The 24,037-nt window shown below is 39.7% G+C and overlaps 1 protein-coding gene across 3 annotated transcripts in view; it reads left to right on the forward strand.

Moving 5' to 3' along the window:
* Positions 1-21,370, forward strand: part of STON1 (stonin 1) — a 49,581-nt gene extending 28,211 nt beyond the window's left edge. For all 3 annotated transcript variants that reach the window (XM_072741948.1, XM_072741949.1, XM_072741950.1), the window contains 3 exons: positions 5,852-7,828; positions 15,826-16,028; positions 18,265-21,370. In XM_072741948.1, coding sequence (XP_072598049.1) covers positions 5,852-7,828; positions 15,826-16,028; positions 18,265-18,339 — 2,255 coding nt within the window. In that variant the 3' untranslated portion in view covers positions 18,340-21,370. The remainder of the gene's footprint in view (positions 1-5,851; positions 7,829-15,825; positions 16,029-18,264) is intronic.
* Positions 21,371-24,037: the final 2,667 nt, after the last annotated feature.

The following is a 24,037-nucleotide window of genomic DNA, read 5'->3' on the forward strand; positions in this document are numbered from 1 at the left end:
GAGCCCTCATTATCCACCAGGGGAAACGTGAAGGCCGGCTGGAGGGAGACAAATTCGCCTTTCTCATGGGCTTTATTCCAGCAGGTTTTGAGTTTTCATATCATTGAGTTTCACTCATGCAGTTTTACTCTCTGTCAACTTGGAAGTTTTGTCAAAAATCCCAGTGGCAGGGGTGCCTGGGTGGCTCAGTTGGTTAAGCGTCTGCCCTTGGCTCAGGTCATGATCCCAGGGTCCTAGGATCAAGCCCAGCATAGGGCTCCCTGCTCAACGGGGACCCTGCTTCTTCCTCTCCCTCTGCCCCTCCCCCCGCTCATTCTTTCTGTCTGTCAAATAAATAAGTAAAATCTTAAAAAAAAATCCCAGTGGTAACATAATATCTGCTTTTGAAAAAAAATTCAATTGGATGTCAGCCACGACAGAATTATTTTAGAGTGGGAAATGACCTCAGAGATGATTCTGCTCGAATGGCTGAATGTCCGGAGGGGCTTTGCACACAGCTAGTGAGTGACAGAGCAGCGCCCAGCATTCTGGGTGCCCAGCCCCCAGGTCAGTGCTCTGGCCCTTACAGCTCATTGCCTCTGATGTCATTAGATTAATCTCAGTTATTCATGTTGTATTAGATCAGGCTCAAATTCTGGTTCTTTCCCAACTTAGGTATATACTTGAGAAAAATGATCACACAAAAACTTATATAAAAACTTAGTATTCATAGTAGCCAAAAAATAGAAATAAACCAGATGTCCCTTGACTGATGAATGGATAAACGAAATGTGGGCTGCTTCACAATGAAATATTCTTCAGCCACCAAATGAAATGGAGTACTGATATATGCTATATTGTGGATGAACTTTAAATGTCCAGACCCAGAAAATTAAAAAAAAAAAAAGTAGATGAGTAGCTGTCAGGGGCTTGGGGGTGGTCGTGGGGGGAATGAAGAGTGACTGCTAATAGGTACAGGGTTTATTTTGGGGGTGATAACACTCTGGGAATGTGCTGGCTGCACAACTCTGATTGTACTAAACACCACCGAATTGTTATTTTTTTTTAAAAAAAAGATGAATTTTATGTGTGTGAATTGTATCTTAATAAAGCTGTTGTAAAAAAAATCCTAGTTCTGTCTCTTAGCGGTTGGGCAGCTTGTAGGCAGTGACTCTAAACCTAAGCAATCTCGGTTATGAAATAGAAATGATGATATATACTTCCCAGGGTTGTTTTGATAAGTTAAGTCATGAATTTGAAAAATGCTTCTAAACAATAAACCTCATATATTTTGGGAGCAATCAATGAGTTATAAGTATAAACTCATTATGAATTGGGTTTTTCTCTATTTCCTATAACACTAACAAGGTCTGACTGCACAGTCATTCAAATAAAGAGTTTCTGAATTGATTAGAGTCTTGCAGTTTTTTTACTTTAATTATTTTTGCAGTTTTTAAAAATTGTGATAAAAAATAACAAATTTTTAACAATCTTTTTTACCCTCAACAAATTTTTAAGTGTACAGTACATGTTGCCAACTATATACGCACTGTTTTACAACAGATTTCTAGAACTCTTTCATCTTGTCTAAAAGTCTATACCTGCGGAACAGCCACACCCCTTCCCCCCCAGCCCCACATGCTCCTTTCTGCTTTTATGCATTTGACTACTGTAGATACCTCATGTAAGTAGAATCATATAATATTTGTGTTTTTGTGCCTGGCTTATTTCACTTACCATAATGCTCTTAAGGTGCATCCATGTTGTAACCTGTGCCAGAATTTCCTCCCTTTTTAAAGGCTGGTATGTACCTATACCACATTTTCTTCACCCATTCATCAAAGGATGAACATTTGGGTCATTTCCACATTTGGCTATTGTGAATAACGCTGAAAGGAAGATAAGAGTGTAGATCATCTCTTTGAGATCCTGTTTTCAATTTTTTTTTTTTTGATAAAATTCCTGAAGTGGGATTGCTAGATCATATACGTGGTAGTTCTATTTAAAAATTTTTTTGAGGAAACTTGATACTTTCTTTTTTTTTTTAAAGATTTTTTAAAAAAAGATTTTATTTATTTATTCATGATCGATAGAGAGGGAGAGAGAGAGGAGCAGAGACACAGGCAGAGGGGGAAGCAGGCTCCATGCAGGGAGCCTGACGTGGGATTCGATCCTGGGTCTCCAGGATCACGCCCTGGGCTGAAGGAGGCGCTAAACCGCTGAGCCGCCTGGGCCCCCTTGATACTGTCCTTCATTTTATATTCCTACCAACAGTGCACAAGGGTTCTAATTTCTCCACATCCTTTTTGTGGGTTTTTTTTTTTTTTTTTGTAATGACCATCTTAACAGGTATAAGGTGATATCGTGGTTTTGATTTGTACTTCCCTGGTGATTAGTGATGTTGAACATCATTTCATCCACCTGTTGTCCATTTGTATGTCTTCTTTGGAGAAACATCTATTCAAGTCTGTTGCCCATTTTTAAATTGGTTTATTTGTTTGCTTTTCTGCTATTTAGCAGGAGTTCCTTATGTATTTTGAATATTAAACCCTTATCAGATGTATGGTTTGCAAATATTTTCTCCCACCCTATAGGTTGCCTCAACACTGTATTGTTTTCTTTTCCATGTGAATTGGAATCCGATGAAGTCCCAATTTGTCTATTTTTGCTTTTGTCGCTTGTGCTTTTGGTATCCTGTCCAAGAAATCATTGATTGCCAAGACTAATGTCATCAAGCTTTTCCCCTATATTTTCTTGTGAGAGTTTTATAGTTTCAGGTCTTATGTTTTAAGTCTTTAATCTTTTTATAGTTGATTTTTGTGTATGGTATAAGGTTCTTTTTTCCCCCCCCTATGGATATCCATTTTTCCCAGCACAGCTTGTGAAGACATTATCCTTTTCCCATTGTATAATCTTGGCATCCTTGTTGAGGATCATTTATCCATGTGTGTGGGTTTATTTCTGGGCTTAATATTCTGTTCCTTTCGTCTATATGTCTGCCTTAATGCTGGTACCATACTGTTTTGGTATTTGTAATATGTTTTAAAGCCAGAAAGTGTGAGGTCTCCACCTTTATTTGTCTTTCTCAAGGTTATTTTGGCTATTCAAAGACCTTTGAGATTCCATATGAAATTTTGGGTTGTTTTTTCTATTTCTTCAAAAAATGTCATTAGGACTTTGGTAAGGATTACACTGAATCTGTAGATTGCTTTGGGTAATATGGACATTTTAACAATATTATGTCTTCCAATCTATGAATGCGGGACATCTTTTTATTTGTGTCTTTTTTCATTTCTTTTTTTTTTTTCTTTTTTCATTTCTTCTAGCTATATTACTATGTAGTTTTCAGTGTAAAAGTCTTTTGTTCATTTTGTTAAGTTTATTTCTAAATATTTTATACTTTGTGATGCTGTTGTACATGGGGTTGTTTTCTTAATGTCCTTTTTGGAAGGTTAATTGTGTATAGAAATGCAATTGATTTTTGTTTGTTGATTTTTATCCTGTGACTTTGCTGAGTTTTTATATTACTTCTAATGGTGTATGTGTCTGTGTGTGTAATTTTTAGGGTTTTCTATAGATAGATCATATCATCTATAAATAGACAAAAATGTAATTTCTTCCTTTCTGATTTAGGGATGCCTTTTACTTCTTTTTCTTGTCAGTTGCTCTTGTTAGGACTTCTGGAACTATGTTGAATAGAAGTGGTAAGAGTGAAGATCCTTACCTTGTTCCTGATCTTAGAGGGGCTTTTAGTTTTTCACCCTTGAGTATGTCTGATGTTAAATATGGGCTTTTCATAGATGGCCTTTATCATTACTTTGAGATAATTTCCTTCTTCCTAGTTTGTTGGCTGGTTTCTTATCATGAAAAGGTGTTGAGTTTTGTCAGGTGCTTTTTCTGTGTCTATTGAAATGATCATGAGATATTTATGCTTTGTTCATCATCTGGTGAACTGTCCTTGCATCCCAGGGATAGATGCTGCTTGATAATGGTGTATCATCCTTTTAATCTGCTGTTGAAGTTGATTTATTAGTATTTTATTGAGGATTTTTGCATTTTTATTCATCAGAGATATAGTATTTTTCTTTGCTTGTAGTGTCTTTGGCTTTGGTATCAGAGTAATGCTGGACTCATAAAATTAGTTTGGAAATGTTCCCTCCTCTTCAATTTTTGGAAGAGTTTGAGAAGGATTGGTGTTAATTTTTCTTTAAATGTTTGGTAGAATTCTTCAGTGAAGCCATCTGGGCCTGAGCTTTTATTTTTTGGGAGGTTTTGACTACCAGTTCAATCTCCTTACTAATTATAGATAGGTCTGTTCAGATTTCCTATTTCTTTATGATTCAGTTCTGGTAGATTATATGTTTCTAGGAATTGGTCCATTTCTTCTAGGTTATCCAATTTGCTGCCATAGGATTGTTCATTCTGGTCCCTTATAATCATTGTTTTATTTCTGTGACATAAGTGTATTATTTTATAATAAAATGCATCTTTTATTTCTGGTTTTGAGTATTTTCTCTTTTTTTCTCAGTCTAGCTAAAAATTTGTCAGTTTTGTTGATTTTTTTGAAACAAACCAACTCTCAGTTTCCCTTTTTTCCCCATTTTATATTCTCTATTTCATTTATTTATGCCCTAATGTTTAGTCTTTCTTTCCTTCTCCTAACTTTGGGGTTAGTTTGTTTTTCTTTTTCTAGCTCCTTGAGCTGTAAAATTAGGTTGTTTATTTGAGATCTTTCTTCTTTTTTAATGTAGGCGTTCACCACTATAAATTCTACTCTGCTGCCTTTGCTACATCCATAAGGTTTGGTATGTTGTGTTGTTACTTTGCATACCTCAGAATATTTTCTCATTTCCCTTTTGATATCTTCTTTGGCCTATTGGCCAAATTCAAGAGTGTGTTATTCAACTTCTACATTTGTGAACTTTCCAGTTTTCTTTCTCCTGTTGATTTCCAGTTTCATTCTGTTGTGGTCAGAAAAGATACATGGTATGAGTTCAGTCTTGATAAATTTGTTAAGACTTGTTTTGTGACGTAACATGTGATCTCTCCTGGAGGATATTCTGTGTATGCTTGTGAAGAATGTATATATTCTGCAGGTGTTGTGTGGAATGTCCATTTGGTCTATCGTGTTGTTCAATTTGTTTCCTCATTGATCTTGTATCTGGATATTCTATCCATTATTGAAAGTGAGGTATTGAAACTCTTATATTACTGCATTGCTGTCTATTACTCCCTTCAGTTTTTTAATTGTTGTTTCATATATTTGGGTGCTCTGATGTTGGCTTTATATATATTTGTAATTGTTATATCTTCCTGGTGAGCTGACCCATCATTATATAATGTGCCTCTTTGTCTCTTGTGACAGTTTTTAATATAAAGTCTATTTTGTCTGATATAGTATGGCCATCCCTGCCTGCTCTCATTTCTGTTTGCAGAGAATATCTTTTTACATCCTTTCACTTTCAGCCTGTGTGTCCTTAAATCTCAAATGAGTCTCTAGTTCACAGCATATCTTTAGATCTTGGTTTTTTGTTGTTGTTAATCCATTTAATCATCAGAAGTGTTAGAATTCTTAAGCATTTCTTTGAACTCAGTTAATCTGTAAATCTGGTTGCTTTTAATTTTTTTATTTTTGAACTTTTATTTGTGACAATATTTTATTTTACCTTTGTTTTCTTTTTAAGTGAACTCTATGCCTTACATGGGGCTTGGACTCATGACCCCAAGGTCAGGAGTCACAAGCTCTACCAACTCCAACCAGGGTACCCCCTGGTTGTTTTTTAGATCTAAGTATATTTCTCAGAACTAAAGTAACTTGATTTTCCTCCCCCTCCTCATTTAATATTCGTATTGTCTCTTTCTCCTTTCACAGACACTGCATATCTGATTCATAGACAAGACCACGATTTGATTCCAAAGATGTGTTCCACAAACCCAGGCAACTGGGTCACATTTGATGATGACCCTGCTTTTCAGTCTTCTCAAAAGTCAAAGAATTTACCTCTGGAGAATCAAGGCATTTGTAGGCCCAATGGACTTAAGCTGAACCTTTCTGGTGCTAAGGAATTTCCCAGTGGATCTTCCTCTGCCAACAGTACGCCTCTCTCCTCTCCCATCATAGACTTTTACTTTAGTCCAGGACCTCCAAGTAACTCTCCTCTTTCTACACCTACCAAGGACTTCCCAGGTTTTCCTGGCATCCCCAAAGCAGGGACTCATATGCTTTATCCTATCCCAGAATCATCCTCAAACAGTCCACTAACAACATCAGGAGGAGGCTCTTCCTTATTGCCTACTAAATCAACTTGTTTATCCCACACTTCCTTACCCAGTGAGCACGCATGTACACATCCTGCTCCCAAAGTGGGTCTTCCAGATGAAGTTAGCCCTCCCCAGGCCGAAAGCCTAGGGTTTCAAAGTGATACTCCCCATTTTCAGTATTTTCGGGAGGACTGTGCTTTTTCAAGTCCATTTTGGAAAGATGAAGGCAGTGTTTCCCAGTTTGCCTTTGACCCTCCAGGAAGCAGAAAGATGTACGCATCAAGAGACAAAGACGTGCCTGTCGATCAAAAAAGCTTAAATCAGTGTTCACTCAACTACATCTGTGAGAAACTTGAACATCTCCAATCAGCTGAGAACCAAGACTCCTGTGGAAACTTGTCTATGCAATGTCTGTATGCTGAAGACACTGCCTCTTCCTTTGTCCCCCACACACTCTTCAGGAGTCAGCCCAAACCTGGATGGTCTTTCATGTTGAGGATTCCTGAGAAGAAGAACATGATGTCTTCCCGTCAGTGGGGACCAATTTTTCTAAAAGTCTTACCTGGTGGAATTTTGCAAATGTATTATGAGAAGGGCTTAGAAAAACCATTTAAGGAGTTACAGCTTGATTTGCACTGCAGGCTTTCTGAACCCAAAGTTGAGAACTTTAGTGTGGCAGGAAAAATCCATACTGTGAAGATTGAACATGTGTCTTACACAGAAAAAAGGAAATACCACTCTAAGACAGAAGTCGTTCACGAACCAGACATCGACCAGATGCTGAAGTTAGGGTCCACAGAGTACCACGATTTCCTCGACTTCCTGACTACTGTGGAGGAGGAGCTGACGAAGCTGCCAGCTGTTTCGAAACCAAAAAAGATCTATGAGGAACAAGAAATTTCCCTGGAAATTGTGGACAATTTTTGGGGTAAAATCACAAAAGAAGAAGGAAAATTGGTTGAAAGTGCTGTCATAACTCAAATCTGTTGCCTCTGCTTTGTGAACGGGAACACGGAATGCTTTTTAACCTTGAATGACCTTGAGCTGCAGAAGCGAAATGAACGCTATTTTGAAAAAGACCCAGAAAAGAAGGGGATTGATATTCTTGACCATCATTTTCATAAGTGTGTGAAAGCACAAGAATTCGAGCAATCAAGAATCATTAAGTTTGTCCCGCTGGATGCCTGCCGGTTTGAGCTGATGCGTTTTAAGACTTTGTACGGTGGGGAGGATCTTCCCTTTACCCTCAAGTCTGTCGTGGTTGTCCAGGGGGCGTACGTGGAGCTTCAGGCCTTTGTCAACATGACCCCATTGACTCAGAGACCATCCTGTGCCAGTTCCTTGAGGTCCTGTGACAACATAATGATACACTTTCCTGTCCCATCACAGTGGATTAAGGCCCTCTGGACCATGAACCTCCAGAGGCAGAAGTCCCTGAAAGCCAAAATGAACCGCCGGGCGTGTCTGGGGAGTTTACACGAACCTGAATCTGAACCTGTTATACAGGTCACTGTGGGCTCCGCAAAATATGAGAGTGCCTACCGGGCCGTGGTATGGAAGATTGACCGGCTTCCCGATAAAAATTCAAGTAAATAGTCAACATGCCAAGTTGATTTTCTTGGGAAATAGTTTCAATGTTTTCATCCCCCTCCTTGGGTTGAAACCCGGCTGAGACACATGATAACTTCAATCCCCAGGGGCCACACTCACATTGCCTGGTGGGAGGCAAAACATTTAGTCAAACAGCTGAATTTGTTCTCTGTGCCTATTTCTACCAGATAAGTTTAACTTAAAAAAAAAATTTTTTTTTAATATCATTTAAAAAATACCCTCTGCTAAGATTTTGTTGTGGATGGTGGCACTGAGGGAAGATTTCTAGTTGGACTTTTTGACATCAACCACCAACCTCAAATATTAAAAATATTGCTCACAGAGCTTAGATTCCCTAATTAACCTTTAAAGATCTCTCATCCATGAACATACCTGCACTTTTTTGTATTCTCAGCCACTACCGTGTTCTCTTTAGGTTTTGTTCCCTGCTCTCTGAAATAAGACTGCCTTTCATTTTTACCTAAATTGATTTCTTTTGTAAAATTTTTTAAATCAATCAATCAATTAAATTGAGAGAGAGCAAGCATGAGAAAGAGAGAGCACGAGCTGGGGTAAAGGGTAGAGGGAGAAGCAGACTCCTGGCTCAGCGTGGAACCCAATGCAGAACTCGATCCCAGGACCCTGGGATCATGACCTGAGTGGAAGGCAGATGTTTAACTGACTGAGCCACCCAGGTGCCCCCCAGAATGATTTCTTTAGCTGAATTAATTTGGCCATCTTGACTAGTTGTTTCAGAATTAAGTAGACACAATCCAAGCATTAAAAAAATCAGTTAATGTTTTAAATGTTTACAAAGCAAACGATGAATCTAGAAGTTCAAAACTTTGAAAAGACAGTCCTTGCACCACGTTTATTTTAGAATAGTAGCTTCGTTGTGGGTGTATATAATAGAGCAAAAAAGCAAACTTTGAAATTAAGGCTGCTCCCTGTTTTAGTTCAGTTATTTCTAGCAGAGCACTGGGATATGGAGGCAGATTTGGGGGATCTGCGTTGATGCAGTCACTCATTCAATCAAACCTTTATTGAGCACTGACTGTAAACCAAGTACCACATCAGGTGCTGGGGTTAAAGATGAATAAGATCTGAGTCCTGCTTCTAAATAGTTCACAGCTGATTTAGTCCTTCGGGGAAATTTAATTTCAAATTGGGACCCTTCAGGCTGTGGACTCTGGAGGAAGCACTTTTATCTGGGGTGGGCTTATAACAGTGTTTCTCAAACTTGGCTGTATGTTAGGATAGCCTGAGAGCTGATAGATAATTTTAATGTTCAGGCTCTCTTCCATGCAATTGAATCAGAATGTCTGGGGGAGGGGCCTGAGCACCCGTATGTTTTGAGAGCTCCCCAGATGAACGTAATTGTGTCAGGCTTAAGGAACTGCTCTGTAGGCTTTGGAATGTTCTGGGAAGGAAGGGCAAACCTTAGACTGTATTGGACTTGAGGGGTAGAAGGGATCATGCCCTTGGGCGCAGAACCATCCTGTCCAACTTGGAATTTACTAACTTTAACAGCCCTTTGGACTATAATTTGGGCAAAGGATAGGTTCGAGCAGGCGAGAGAGACAGCTGGGTGGCTGAGGAGTCCCAGGGCCTCGTGCAGATGGGAAGCCACTGCACAGTAGTCCTCCTTGACACTGCCCCCACCTCTCGGTTGATGCCAAATTCTGCGCTGCAACGTTCTCATGATTTATGTTAGTTAGGATTCTAGTTCCAAGGAAAATGAAGAACAGCTCAAGCTCAAGGCAGGACAAGGTGGCAATGGGGTAGCATGGTCACACAGATGGCTTCTAATAGTGCCTCCTGGTCAACTCCAGCGTGATGGGAATATGTAACGTGATACAATCCACAGAGGTACTGTTTCCTGCTTTCTTTTATAACTTTGTTGGAGAAGCAAGTTGAAAACTATTCTCAGGTTATCTTCATCCTAGGGAACAAGTTTTGAGGTTGTGAGTACAGGGTTCCAAATGCTATTTTCCAGGTTATCTGTGCTACTTTTACGTGAGGGGATTGTAGAAATCAAATTATTGCCTTTTATTTTGCTAAACACAAAGAGAAAGAGAGGAAGGCAGGCTGGGATACCTACTATAATCTCCTCAATTTATAGATGTCCCCTGCTGTCCGGGTGATAACCTGACTGCTGCATATGCCTCAGAGAGGAGCAGGAGGGCTCATCCTGCTGGTTTGTCCAGATGGGGTCAGAGGCACAGGGAGACAGGCCTGCAAAGAGCCCATTCCAGTTGCTGTGCCTCAGAGGAGACACTGGTTAGATCTCATCAGAGCAACTATGCTTATTTTTCAAACTGAGAATCCATGCAAATCATTCTTTTTTGATTTTGGAAGGGGAACAACATGGAAATGTTCTTGTGAAAATGATCTTGTTTATAACACTGCATTTTCCCAGAGCTAACGGTATATAATTAATTGATTCGATCACCAAGAACATATTGAGAAGAGGGCTCACTCATTCATTTCACAAGCACCAGTAAATTTCCCTTAGGTGCGGGCTCTGCACTTGGTGCTTGGGAAACAGAGGCAAACATGCTCCTCGCTCCCCAGAACTGCAGCAGCCTAGCAGCGGAGGCAGATCTAGAAGCAAGTATGCAAATACCGTGTGGAATTGTGCTGCACTCTAGGCATGAACAAACATACATAGTAGGGATTCCAGAGAAAGGGTGATACACCGCAGGGGCCCCTCAGGAAGTCTTTGCTGAAGAAGTGATGGATAAACTTGGTGTGGAACAATCAGTAGGATCCTACCAGGGAAGAAGAGCAGAAACAGGCACGTAGGTGGGAGGTCTTAATTACGATATGGGACTCAGGGAGCAGTAAGAGAATAAGCCAGCGCATGAAGGATGTTGTGAGCCATGACTTGGGATGTGGAGTCTGTCAACAGGGCATCCGGGGTGTTTTCAGGTTCGACTACGACAGCATTATACGTTGTTGTAGGAAGTTAGGCATACATTGCAGAGAAGGGGTTCACGAGTATAGACATGGGGAGGCTAGTAGAAGGGGAGGCCTAAGAAGCAAGGCCAGGGGCAGGAAGAAGGAGTGAAGGATGGGTGAGGGAACTCAGAGGAGATGCCCTTAAGGACGGATTACCTATGGGCCTGGGAGGAAGGGAGGGGTGCACGGAGGTTGGAGGCTCTGGCTTTGGTGAACAAGTGGGAGGTAGTGCCATTAACTGAGATAGCTCGGGATCCTTTCACTACTTTTATTTAAACGTTTTTAAAAAGTATTTATTTATTCATAAGAGACCCAGAGACACAGGTAGACAGAGAGAAGCAGATTCCCTGTAGGGAGCCCGATGTGGGACTCGATCCCAGGACACTGGGATCACCACCTGAGCCAAAGGCAGACGCTTAACTGCTGAGCCACTCAGGCATCCGTTGCTACTTTTAAAATCTGTTTTCCAGCCCCGGCAGCATGTTGGAGTCCTTAGAATTATTAGAGGTTAAAAACATATCCCTATTTAGGCTCCATCCCGACCAGACTCTGGGGGGGGGTGAGGCCCACGCATTGGTGCTTCTAAAAGGCTCTCCTACACCTGGGGGTTGAGAACTATCAGCCTAGTAGCTCTGCTGTGAAACTTGTTAGGATTCTGTAGGCACCGGTCATTCCTCCCTTCTCCATGTACCCAGGTCTCCTAGAGCTATTATTGCCTCCCACCCATATTTACTAGCAGCTGAGCTCACTAGGAACAATTACAAGAGTGGATATTTCCAGAGAGGCTGGCCTTCAGGAATTCTCTTGGAAGATGGTCATAGCACCAGGCCTGCACAGAACCGTGTTTTACGAGCATTCCAGCCAATTATACGGTGAAAATTCACGGAACAAATTCTTTGGGATCAAAGAGGCTTTGTTCAGATCAGATTGGTGGCCCAAAAGCGGCCAAGACAAAAGGCAGAGGGCTGGGTCAGGTGAAGTCTAGAGGGCAGGGAGAGGCTGGACTTGGACACCTGGGATCCCCTGGCCTGTCCTTGGCTTCACCATTGTGGGTGGGGAGCATCATGCAAAGTGAGTGGGTGCCTGGCAATTTGCCTCTGGTGGAGAAGCATAGAAAGAGTAAGGTCAGGGCAGAGAGGAAATCTGTATTCTCAGGTAATGTTTCTTAAACTTGTGTGTGCACTTGAATCACCTTTTAAAATGTAGACTGATTCAGTAGGTGAGGCCCCCCAACAGCTTCCCACGTGGCTCACATGATGCCAGTGCTGCTGGCTCATGGACCACACATGGAGGACCAGTTTCTTGGGATGCATCTTTATTTTTCTATACAATTGTTAAATCGCTTAGGTATTAGGAGAACAGATTTTTTTTTCTTTTAAGTCTTTAAAACATTACCCTTTATCAGGGAGCCTGGGTGGCCCAGTTAGTTAGGTGTCCAACTTTTGGTTTCGGCTCAGGTCATGATATAAGGATTGTGAGATCAGCTTGCTTCAGGCTCTGTGCTCAGCAGGGAATGTGCTGGAGATTCTCTCTCTGTCTCTCTCCCTCTGCCTCTCCCCCTGCTTGCACACTCACTATCTCTCTCAAATAAATAAAATCTTAAAAAAAAAAAAGGTAAAACAAACATTACCCTTTTCCAGCAAGTTTCTGAAGAACCAGTATCATTAGAATATTTTAAAATTGAAACTTAAAGAGACTATATGAAGCTAGTCTACTGTGCCCATCATTAAAAACAAACAAACAAACAAACAACAACAACAAAAACAGGATCCCTGGGTGGCTCAGCGGTTTGGCGCCTGCCTTCAGCCCGGGGCATGATCCTGGAGACCCGGGATGGAGTCTCACATCGGGCTCCCTGCATGGAGCCTGCTTCTCCCTCTGCCTGTGTCTCTGCCTCTCTTTCTCTCTCTCTCTCTCTCTCTGTCTCTCATGAATAATAGGTAAAATCTTAAAAAAAAAAAAAAAAAAGACCTTTTTTTTTTTTTTAATTTTTTAAAACTCATGATCTGAGATCAAGACTTGAGGTGAGAGTGAGTCAGATGCTCAACTGACTAAGCAACCCAGGCACTCCTTTCCTGTGGATTTTTGAGATCGGTATTGACTTTTCTTTTTCATTACCATGTGATTTCAAAGGAGGTAGGAAGGGATACTGGCCCATTCCATGTCTCATTTGCCAGCATGCCAAAACTTAATATTCCTTTAACAAAGTGGGGAAGTCTTTCATTTAACAGCAAAGGTTGGCCTTGGGCAGGTATCTCAGATAGCTTATTCGCACTAAAGTGTGAATGACCACAGAGAAACAGGAAACTTTCCTGACCACAGGCTTTGAGGGGTAGGGTAGCGGAGAGTGGAGAAGGACAGATGAGAACACTGGTTAGCCACAGGAGGTGCAGACACAGCCTAGAATTAGAAAGGGGAGTGGGAGTAGTGGAGTGGTGGAGGGCCAATTAATAAATGTATCTATCTCTACCTTCCAATGTTACCAATTTTTAGATAAAGCTTGCGTTTTCCATTGCTGTCATCAGCACGTTGGTGGCTCTCTTTCCACTTGTGTCATCTCCTAACATTTATTCCCTCCAACTCTCAACAATTCACTTTGAGGTGTGAAATATGTTGGTTCAAGAAGGACCAAATATCAACTCCACTGAAGTAGAGTTTGTGACTCCTCTTTCCAGTCCTAAACAGTTGGGAGAGGGTAGCCCTTACCAAAGCCCAAGAGTGCCCCCTGCTGGAAACTACTGAGATAAGTAACGTGATTGACAAATGTCCCTGGAGCCTTAAATGTGCCTGATGGTACCTCTTTGCACAGAGATCAAAGTCTAAAGGGGAGAGTATGTGATTAAACATTGTAGAGTATTTAGAGTTTTTAAAAGCCAGGAAAAATATGTAGGAAAACTTGAAGCGAAAAATGCTGTCCTTTATCTTTTACCACTTTTCTTTTTTTTTTAGAAAAGCGGATAGAAAAAGGGTTGTTTCTAACATTTTTGGAATACTACTATGTCTTCAACTTGAGTCTTGTTTCCAAAAGAATTTTTTCCTTTAAAATGTGAATATCAAATTACACTGTCTCCGATATCATTTTCAGCTCCAAAAGCGCAGAATTCAGTCTCTTAATTATCAAAATTACAGTCATTAAATCATAATAGTGAATTTATTATTGAGTAGCACTTTGCAAAGTAGTCCTATACAGCCAGCACTTCTGTGCCACTCTCGTATGCCACGGCTCTAGAGCTCTCTGTGTGACGACTGGTTTGTGGGTCCTCACAATGATCCTAGAAGGTTCATGTTAGCATCACCCACATCATTCTCATATTCAGATGAGGAAACTGAGACTCAGAGAGATCAAGGAACTTGCTTATGATCACACAGCTATTAAGCAGCAGAGTTGGGTTTGGGCTCTGGGCAATCTGGGTCTTGTGTTTGTGTTCTCAGCCACCGTGTCATGGATTTAAGAGTGCCCGAATTAAGTTTAAATAAATTTACTGCCTCTTTGCTGCAGACAGAAAACTAGAAAGGGTAATGGATTGTGGAATCCCCTCTAGGGGTGTGTGTGTGAATAAAGTTATCACTTGCCTGCAGTGATTTGGGTAGCTTTAGAGCACCTCAGAGGCCACTGTTGTCCTGCCCTATGTGTAAGTGGTGGAGATGGCTAATGAGCTTCTGTTGGTTAATTGATTGATGACTTTTCAAGCCCTTTTACAGCCTTAGAATTCTATTAGTCTGTCTACAAGGAACAGGTTGTAAGGAGTGAAAGGCAATTTATCTTTTAAGAATTAAGTGAAATCCTTTAAACTCTTGTTTTTGTGTGCCTAAAGCTATATGCTGATGGAAATGTTCTTTCTCAAGGTATGTCAGTGGTAAAGTAATTTAATCTGGCTTTTCGAATAACTGTCATCTCATACATTTATTTAAATAAAGATAGCTGTGTTGGATATGTAGATGCTGTGGACAACACAACAGGATCCTGGAACTTTGTAGCCTTACTATAGTGATTGCATTGGAAACATTTTTTACTCCATTGTAACACGTGCACGCACATACACGTTACAAGACCCCATTTAAAATCTTTGTGTAGGGATCCCTGGGTGGTGCAGCGGTTTGGCGCCTGCCTTTGGCCCAGGGCGCGATTCTGGAGACCCGGGATCGAATCCCACTTCGGGCTCCCGGTGCATGGAGCCTGCTTCTCCCTCTGCCTATGTCTCTGCCTCTCTCTCTCTCTCTGACTATTGTAAATAAATAAAAAATTTAAAAAAATAAAAAATAAAATCTTTGTGTATATCCAATATTCTTGGGTCTGGCACAGAGCCTGGCCTAGCATAGAGTAGATGCTCAATACATGGCAAATTGAATTAAGTGGAAACAAATATTAGATTAAAACATTGAAAGCAATATGCCCATCTCTACACTGTACATCTGTTCCAGGCAAAGCTTTTAGGGGATGAGCAAGAATTACAGCAGTAACAAATAATCTGTTCTACTGAAGAAAGAATTCTTGGCCTAGAGGAGTTTCTAAAATGTAATAAAATTTTTAATAAGTTTAACTTAAAAAAATTAGAATTTTTAATAATATGACCCAATTTGGGCTGAAGTTTACCTTTGTATTATCTATCAAGAAACAGAGTGGTAAGAAAATTAATAAGGTTACAATTATTGTAAGAGCTTATTCAGTCTACTTAAGGGAAAGGGTTTGTTAAAACACATCCAATTGTACATTATAGCCAAATAAGGATACTTCATACAAATATTAGTCATATTTAGTTAAAGAAACAACATACTGTTAATTAAAAACACTTCAGGAGTTAATATATATATAGTAATGAACTTGTACTTGTTTTAAAGCTGGTACTTAAACACAGATTTCCCCTACTTAGTACAAAATTGTGAATTTTGATGGTATGTTGTTTAAACAGAACTTAAACTGCCACAGTGCTAATGGAGTTGTCTATTAAAGAGAGGGATGAGTGCTGCTTGTGTTTAAGAGGAATGTTCAATGGCCGTTGAAATATTTTGACCATTTGATTTTTTTTCTTCAAGGTCCTGATCATCCCCACTGCCTGTCTTACAAACTAGAACTTGGATCAGACCAAGAAATTCCCTCTGATTGGTATCCATTTGCAACTGTTCAGTTCGGAATGCTTGACACCTGTGCCTCAAAGACGGAGGTCAGGTCTCTGGGGGTAGAGAGTGATGTCCAGCCACAGAAACATGTTCATCAGCGAGCTTGCTACAACATTCAGGTATGTCCCAAAGCCCCTTGGTTCAACTTGAGGCTTCTGGAGCTAAGACCTGATTTGGCTTTAGATATATGTTTTGCCCTCTTAAATGACCGTGTATGTGTGTATGTAAGTGTGTTTATTTGATCTAGAAAAGAGCCCAGTCATGGAAACTTGATGGTCGCCAGTGAACCAAGTTTCTCTCACTCCTAGAAAACATCAGGAGCCTGAGCACACAGTGTCACTTAATTCTACTCTCAAAGAAACACAGGGCATTAAAAAACAAATTCACATTTCAGAAGCATCTTTAAAATAAAGTGTGTTAGAATAGCATTTCCCCAAGATGTGTTCTCTGGAAAAAATATAATGATCCAAGGAAAAAATAAGTTGAGGAATGCTGTACACTATGCTAATCTAAATAAAGGCTCTGAGAAATTCTGCAATAAATTAACTTGTTAGACTTAACTCAATTTCCCCCAACTCATTTATTATACAATCTTGTTTCTAGGGGCATGTGCATGTAGCACACCTATCAATACCTTCTGAAATAGTATTCTGTGGAGCAGTCTTTGGGAAATGCTGGGTTACTCTATTTTAACAATTTTAAATGCTCACTGCCAGGTCTTCTGTATTTTCATGCCAGATGAGTTAAAGAGTGACATACACTTGCACCTGTTTCCAAACTTGCTTTTCCTTCTCATCTTCAAAGTTAGCGAATATGGAGATAAGCTCTGCCACACATTTCCTACAGCATCGTGAAGTGGTGTGATTATATAAGACATCATTAACATCAACTGGTAGTTTTAAAATATAGTAATATTATAGTAATTTAGTAATAGTATAAGTGAGGATTTTTTCTTTATTCTGGACCATCTGTTTATAAACCTATGTGTTTGGGTCCAGTGATTTTTTTTTTTTTTTTTGTCCTACTGATAAAATTAATGATGGGTGAGTGTTGTGGTGTGCAGCAGCCCCTTTGGGACTAAAGGACTTAACTCTCTCAGCAGCTAGGAATTGCTCTGCTGAAGTAAGCTGCCTTGCCCCAGATCACACCCCCTTCCTGGTGGATGCAGGTGTATCAGGACCCTCTTGCCTCAGCCTGGATTGACTCTGCAGTCCTCCCAGCTCCAGTTCTCCCGGGAGATCAGCTGAAGCCTTTATGGTGACTGCACTGCCATCCAACTTCTTCCTTTCTGCCTTCTTCTGTTACCTTCTTTCCCCCACAGGCGTCGACCCAGACAGTACTCCCCAGTAGCTTTCTGCTCATTGGTCTCCGTCTCAGAGACCGCTTCTTGGAGAACTTGACCTGTCACACTTGGCATATAAGTATTATGTGTGACTGCAATGTTGGCCAAGCACAGTGGAGAATTCATTTATGCCTATTTTCTTATGCATGGGTTGTTTCAGGTTGCTGGTGTTTTTTAGAGAAATAACCAAGTCTCTGCCACTTTAATAGCATTTACTAGTTTCTCTACACTTGGTGACAGTCAGGTTCAAAAAGGTACGTTCCATCTCACAACTACTTATCGAGCAATTTTAAAGTGCCAGGTACCGCCCTAAATGCTGGAGACACAAAAGTGAACAAGAGATAGGTTCCCATCCTTGTGAAGCATACCTTCTAATGGGAGAAGAGAAAAATCATTCATAAACAAATAAGTAGTGTCAAAGAGTGACAGAGTCTAAGAAGAGAGTAATAAACTAGGGGCACGGGACAGAGAATGATGGAGGGCTTCCTGATCTCAGGTGGTCCAGGAAGGCCTCTGTGAGGAGGTAACATCTGAGATGAAATGAAAAGGATGAGGGGTAGGGAGATGGTTCTGTCCAGCTGGTTACTAGCTTGTAACCTCGTTCATTTTAATTAGATGACTTGGGGTGGGTTATAAATCTCAAGTGGGCAAAAAGCTATATAGTTGATACTTGGAGGCATAACTGATTACATGTCTGGCCAGGACTCTGTCTTATCAATATGTGTATTCTATGTACATTTTATTAACCCTATGTCTGACTGGATGGGAAAGGAGTTTCAGTCCTCTTCCAGATTTGACGCTAGAGAGAAGGATTTGGGGGGCTCTGTTGCCCAAAAGGAGAGCAGCCTGCCTCACTCTCACTAGGAGCCAGCATGAAAGGGTGGAGGCGCTGTGTCTGTGTCCAAAAGATGAGGTGGCTGTAGTCCTTGCGTCCTGTGTGAAGTAGGACTGAGTGACTGAGCGGTGATAGTGCTGTGTTGGTTAATGCTGCCATGTTTTGCTTTTGCATACAGGTCGAAATAGAAAAGAAGAGGATTAAAATCGATGGAGAAGACCCAGATAAAGCTGGTGACTGTGTAACTCAGTAGGAGCAGCAAGAGTAAATGACGACCCACTTTTCAAATATGTAATTCACAGCAACCACACAAAGATCTGCTTCTGTGTCGTGGAAATGACTTCTCAATAGAGGGCTTAGGACAGGCCCAGTGGTCATGTGTAGAGAAGTGAAGACCTGAAACCGAACAATCAATATTTTATGCTTTTGATATGGTTGTGCTCCAGAGGTTTCATATAAAATGTGTCTATCATTTGTATGATGTTTTTGCTTCCCATTAAGACTCAGTCGCTGTTGCTCAATGTGTTACCAGACAGCCAGCTTGGTTAAAGGGTTTTGGATTATTAATTACGCAGTGGCTGAATGTTTTGCACTCTGGATCACCTGGGTACCATATTTATCATCTTCCAGTCCCCATCTCTTCGTGCTCTGTTAGCACCTCTTCGGGGGGGTGAGGCAGTCAAAGGAGACATAAACCGAAATATTCAATCTTTCCTCTTGCTCATCTCTGGAATGTGGCTAGGTGTGGGATGATGCTGAAATTATAGGCTAAAAGGGAGATGTGGAAGTATCTGTGATTTTGAGTAATTTATCTTCCTGTCCTCTTACTACATTGGTGAGTAATCAATGACTGTATTTGGTACCTGTCTTTCCCCCATGGTGTTATCATTTTCAAAATGTATTTGTATTCTGGTGTGTGTTGCAAAGAAGCTATTTCTGTTGATATACATATTTTAGTACAAGTCACTAAGACAAATCGCCTTTTGGTTGGAGAGGTTCCTTTCAGAATGGAATGGTGTTGGACACTAGTTAAAATATTTATGTATATTACAGATGAATTTTTAAAGTTCATGAATATTGTCTCCCAAAAGTTCAGACTCTAAGAATGTATTTTTGATAAAGTATTATTTGTAATTAACACAAGCCTCTCTTGAGTAGAAGTCTAAATCCTATTATGATTATTTTATGCTGGTTCTGCTATCATGCTATTTATGCTAATTCTGCTTACTTTAGGGTATTTTTTCTTTAAAAGATAAAGAAAACGAAAGACACTAGATTATTTTACCTGTATTTTTAAGAGGTAATGTTTCTATTCTTCAAAGTCAGGTAAATGCTTGGTTTCTAATAAAAAGTCAATGGCTTTAGTAGTTATAATTCTGTTTATAATTTTCTTTCAGTATTTACAGTGAAAGGTCAGACTTAAAATTTATGAATTCCATAGTCTACGTATTTTTTTGCCTGGAGAAACAAAGTCCTCCTTGGGGTAATAATACACCTTCAATTTGTATTGAATCTTAAATATGATTAGGAGGCATATTTCTCAATTTACCAAATTTGTTTTGAGTCAAAGCTGATGATATAATAATGTTCTTCCAAACAACATTTATTTGTCAGCCCACAGACTTGATACCATGTTTTATTTAATATTGTATTACACTCATTTTAATCTGTTCAAAAACAGACTAAAACCAACATTTATGATGGTCTGTATCAATCAGCAGATTGTATCGCTCTTCATTATTTTTACTTTAAAGACAAAGGATGCAAAAGGTAACAAAATGAATTGGTATTGTTCTTTTTAACTTCACTTGATGCATTGCTCATAATGTCACGCTTGAGATTCACTGTTGATGCTTAGGAGGGCAAGTGTGTGTGTGTGTGTGTGTGTGTGTGTGTGTGTGTGAGAGAGAGAGAGAGAGAGAGAGAGAGAGAGAGACTGAAAAAAAAAATTCCACTATCTTTCCCCATCATCTGGTGTGGTACATTCTGGAGTGACTTCAGTTAATGCTGAGATCAAATAAGGAGGCAGGCTAGACCTGATGCTGCTCCATGGTTCTAAGGAAGTCAGCTGGGTTAACTTGTGCCATTCCTTTTAAATCTGTTTTATGGCATCCTGCCCATTAAGAGCTCAGAGTCTGATTCAGGTGAACTTAATGAATATTTACACCTCCAAATAATTTCAGCAAAGGGTTCAATTAATCACCCCTCATGTTTCACAGGTTGTCCAGTTTTGGTGGGTACCTCACTGCTGGGGTCATTTACCACCAGCCATCCAGCCTTCAGGAGCATCTCAAGATTCAGTGTTGAAAATATAGTAACAAAAGGCTGACTGAAGCCCAAACTGAGTTTCTGCAGCAATGCAAAGGTTGATAGCATTAACAGCGGGGTGCTACAGCATAATTGTTAATTTGCACATCTATTAGGATCCTTAAATATTCATTACTTAGCATTAAATTAACATTCTGTGAAGGGAGGAGAGGTTTTTTAATACAATTCTTCTGACCTCAGAAATGGCAGAAGGTCAAATGTGACCATGGTGCTCTAAGTGAAAAATCAGGTAGGCTTCACTTAGACTTCCAAATTAAGAAGTGAAATTTCCTTTGCCAGAAAGCAAATGATAATCTTCGAAACAACCACAAAAACCTCTGCTTTTAAGGTTGGGAAGGGAGGAAGGATGTGAGTGAAGGAGGAACTACTCCTTTCTAACAATTTAAGTAATTTAGATCAACCCTTTATGGGTTTGACCGTTTCGGGGTCAGTTGCCTGGTGGACACAATGGTGGAGTTCCAAGGAGTTGACCAGTGTGAGGCTAATTCTGCTCTCATTGTTCTGATCTCTAGTTGCCTTACTAGTCAAAGCATTGTATTAACTGTGTACACAAATTCATGGCTTGATGGTTACCTGATAAATTGTACAGGTCTAAATTTAAGTACATTTCCTTATTCTATTGGAATAAAAATAGTTGATCCGTTAGAAATGTATAAAAATGCTTTCCAGCACATAAATAAAGGATGGAACTTTTTTACCTGATTTATATATTAGACAGTTTTAGGGTTTTGGTTTCCTTCATTCAGAAACTGTAGTTGTGATACAGCCCTTTTTCTTATAAATTCAGTTAGGAGGCCTTCCTTAATAATAACTAAGTATTGTATCTTACTCAAAATATGATTTTTATGTCATATCAATAAAAATAGAAAACAGATTGAGCTTTAATAGTCATGTAACAAAGTATTTTGTAGATTGCATATTGATTTTTTAAAATTAAAGATGTATTTCAAAAGGTTCTTACTGTGCAATGGACGTATCTTTTTTTGCAAGGTCTGGGACTATTTTTTTTCTTTTGAAGGTAAGATATTGATTTCAAGGATCTTAAACAATTGACTCTGTCAGGCCAATGTATACTGCTTCATTGGTAAGGAGTCCAGTAAACATGGCATCTTGGCACATCCTGGAAAAATCTACAATTTGTGATGTTAAAGGATGATTTTTAAGAGGATATAGTCATTACTCTCATAAAGAAATGATATAAGTATGTGCCCAAGGTTTTTGTTAACTCATTAGCTAATGAGGGAACTGGTAAGATGTTACAGCTGGTTTCAAGGACGATTGAAAGAACAGAGACATTTATAGGCAATAAAGATTCTGAAATCAATTTACAAATAGACACAATTTACAAATACCCCCACACAATTTGTTTGCATTTGTTTGGACAAAGATCGTGCGCATTTATATCAGTTTTCTAGAGTTTACAGAGTTGGGAAATAAAGAAAACGAAAGGTGTTGGTAACCTGAATGAATGAGCTAATAGGGCACCTGCTGTTGAAAGTCTTGCCCAATTTTTCCTGACAGCCATGCACACTTTGTCCACAGGAGAATTCTAAGGAATTTTCAAACTTTGACAAATAGTATTAAAGAAATGATGTTCACTTAATGCAACTTTTTCAGTCTAGGAAATGATTTTTATGCAATCGTATAGAATATATTTCAGATAAGTGTGTACTGGGGAGAGGCCATAAAAGATAGGAAGATGTATCAGCTAAAACCAACTTAACAACCTCTCTACCTGTCCTTTTTGTAAGAAAGCTGCTGTGTGTTGAAATTCAATTTTTATCTAGCTACAGAAGTTAAATCTCAAAACTGCATCCGGAAATAAGCTTCATAGTGGTCAGATCATTAAGCAGTGCTTTAGCCTTTACTAGAATAAGACCGAGTTTGGCTCTAGTTCTGCAGAAACAACAAAAGAATCAAATAGCATAAACTGATTATATTTGTAACAAAATTCCTCAAATTCCCGTCAATCCTTTCCTGTTTTGTCTCAGCTCCACTTAGACTACCCTGCCCGCTTTGTGTGTAGACACACCCTGATTCCACTAGATTGTGCTGTGTCTCTCTCAGACCCTCTTAGTGCTCTAACCCAGGCTTCTAAGGCACAGGGCTGGGTGTATTTGATGGAACCATATTAAGTGGCCAGTATTTAACCATTCTTGATGGCAATTTCATGGGGCTCCACCTCATTCCCTGCTTATTTTCCCAGTTCATATTGAAACAAAAGATTTTTCTGCTTGTAATTGTATGAATACGTTCCTGCTTAAAAGTGCCATCTAAGTATGAATTTGTATATTAATTTTTAAAGCAAGAGAGGATTGCTAATCAGAAAGCAAATAGTTGAGTTACAAAGAATACCTTACATAAAAGCTGCAGGTACTGTTCCTCCTTTAAAACCATGTTCTGCCTATAAAGAAAAGGAAAACAGATAAGACTAGTTAGTTGCTCCATTTTTTAAAAGATTAAAGTTCATTTCTCAGAGATTTCCCGGGGATGAAATGCAAATCACCATTAACATCTGGGGTTCCGACTTTCCTCTCCTCCTTTCTGCTCCAGAACAGCCTGACCAACCTCAGGTGGAGGACAGCATATTTAAATATGACTGTGTGTGTTGACATTTCCCTTAAAAACCCATGTTGTACCACCCAGAATTGCTGTGAATCCCACGTAATGAAATTTGTGGAATACTTTTGTGACAGAAGAGGGCGCTCGCAGGCAAGCTGCTGCTACACAGAGTTAGAAACCGCATTTGAGTTTGGTGGTGCTTGTATTATGATTAATAAAAGATCTTGGGGGCATTTTGTAGAGCATTTCAAAGCGTTGTGAGTCCAGTGGAGTATAATTAAAATTAATGCAGTAGACAAACACTTTAAGTATTCTTAATGCCCTGTCTAAAAATGCTGTTGAATACAATTTTACACATCCCGGAGATTTAAATACCATGCTTATCTCTAAACATTTTAAGTACTAAGGAGATAGAAAAATGGTGCCTTCCCTCTCAACAGATTTCATTTTTTTCCCTAACAGATTTCAAACAATTTTTGTTTAATGAGAGTTAATAAACTCTAAATCTGCTTATTTAACATATTTATAAAATATTACAATGAATCCATCCTGTTTGACTTCTGAGTTTTCAGTTGCGGTATATCAACTTGCATGTGATCTGTGAAAAGCTCTAGCCCAGGATTGTACTTAGGTTCTTAGGTAAGCAAATACATGCTTTCAGGAGAATATTCCCTACCGCCTTGACTCAGGGACAGGCCTTCACCCTGTGCAGTCCTCAGAAACCAGCAATGAGCATTGTCTTTTCAAGATGGGCTCTGCCTTTCAGAAATCTTTCTGGGTGGATGGTTGTCCTTCTCTTATAAAGCCTGTTAAAACAATATATTTCCAAAAACCTTACAGCATGAGTAAGTGTATGGATGTGGCTAAATGCCTCTGGTGTTCCCAAAGGTGCCTTCCATACTCTGAAGGACAGGAGGCTTGTTTGACATTGGCTGCCTCAAGAGGTCACTTTGAATCACTGTAGAATGCTATGTGACCATTGTTCCAATTCATTGTCTTGTTGACTCTAATGTTTCTTGTGTGGTTAATGTATGTGCTTGCATTTTTCTAGGCACTGGGGA

This window comes from Vulpes vulpes, chromosome 16 (genome assembly GCF_048418805.1).
Source record: "Vulpes vulpes isolate BD-2025 chromosome 16, VulVul3, whole genome shotgun sequence".
NCBI classification, from domain to species: Eukaryota; Metazoa; Chordata; class Mammalia; order Carnivora; family Canidae; genus Vulpes; species Vulpes vulpes.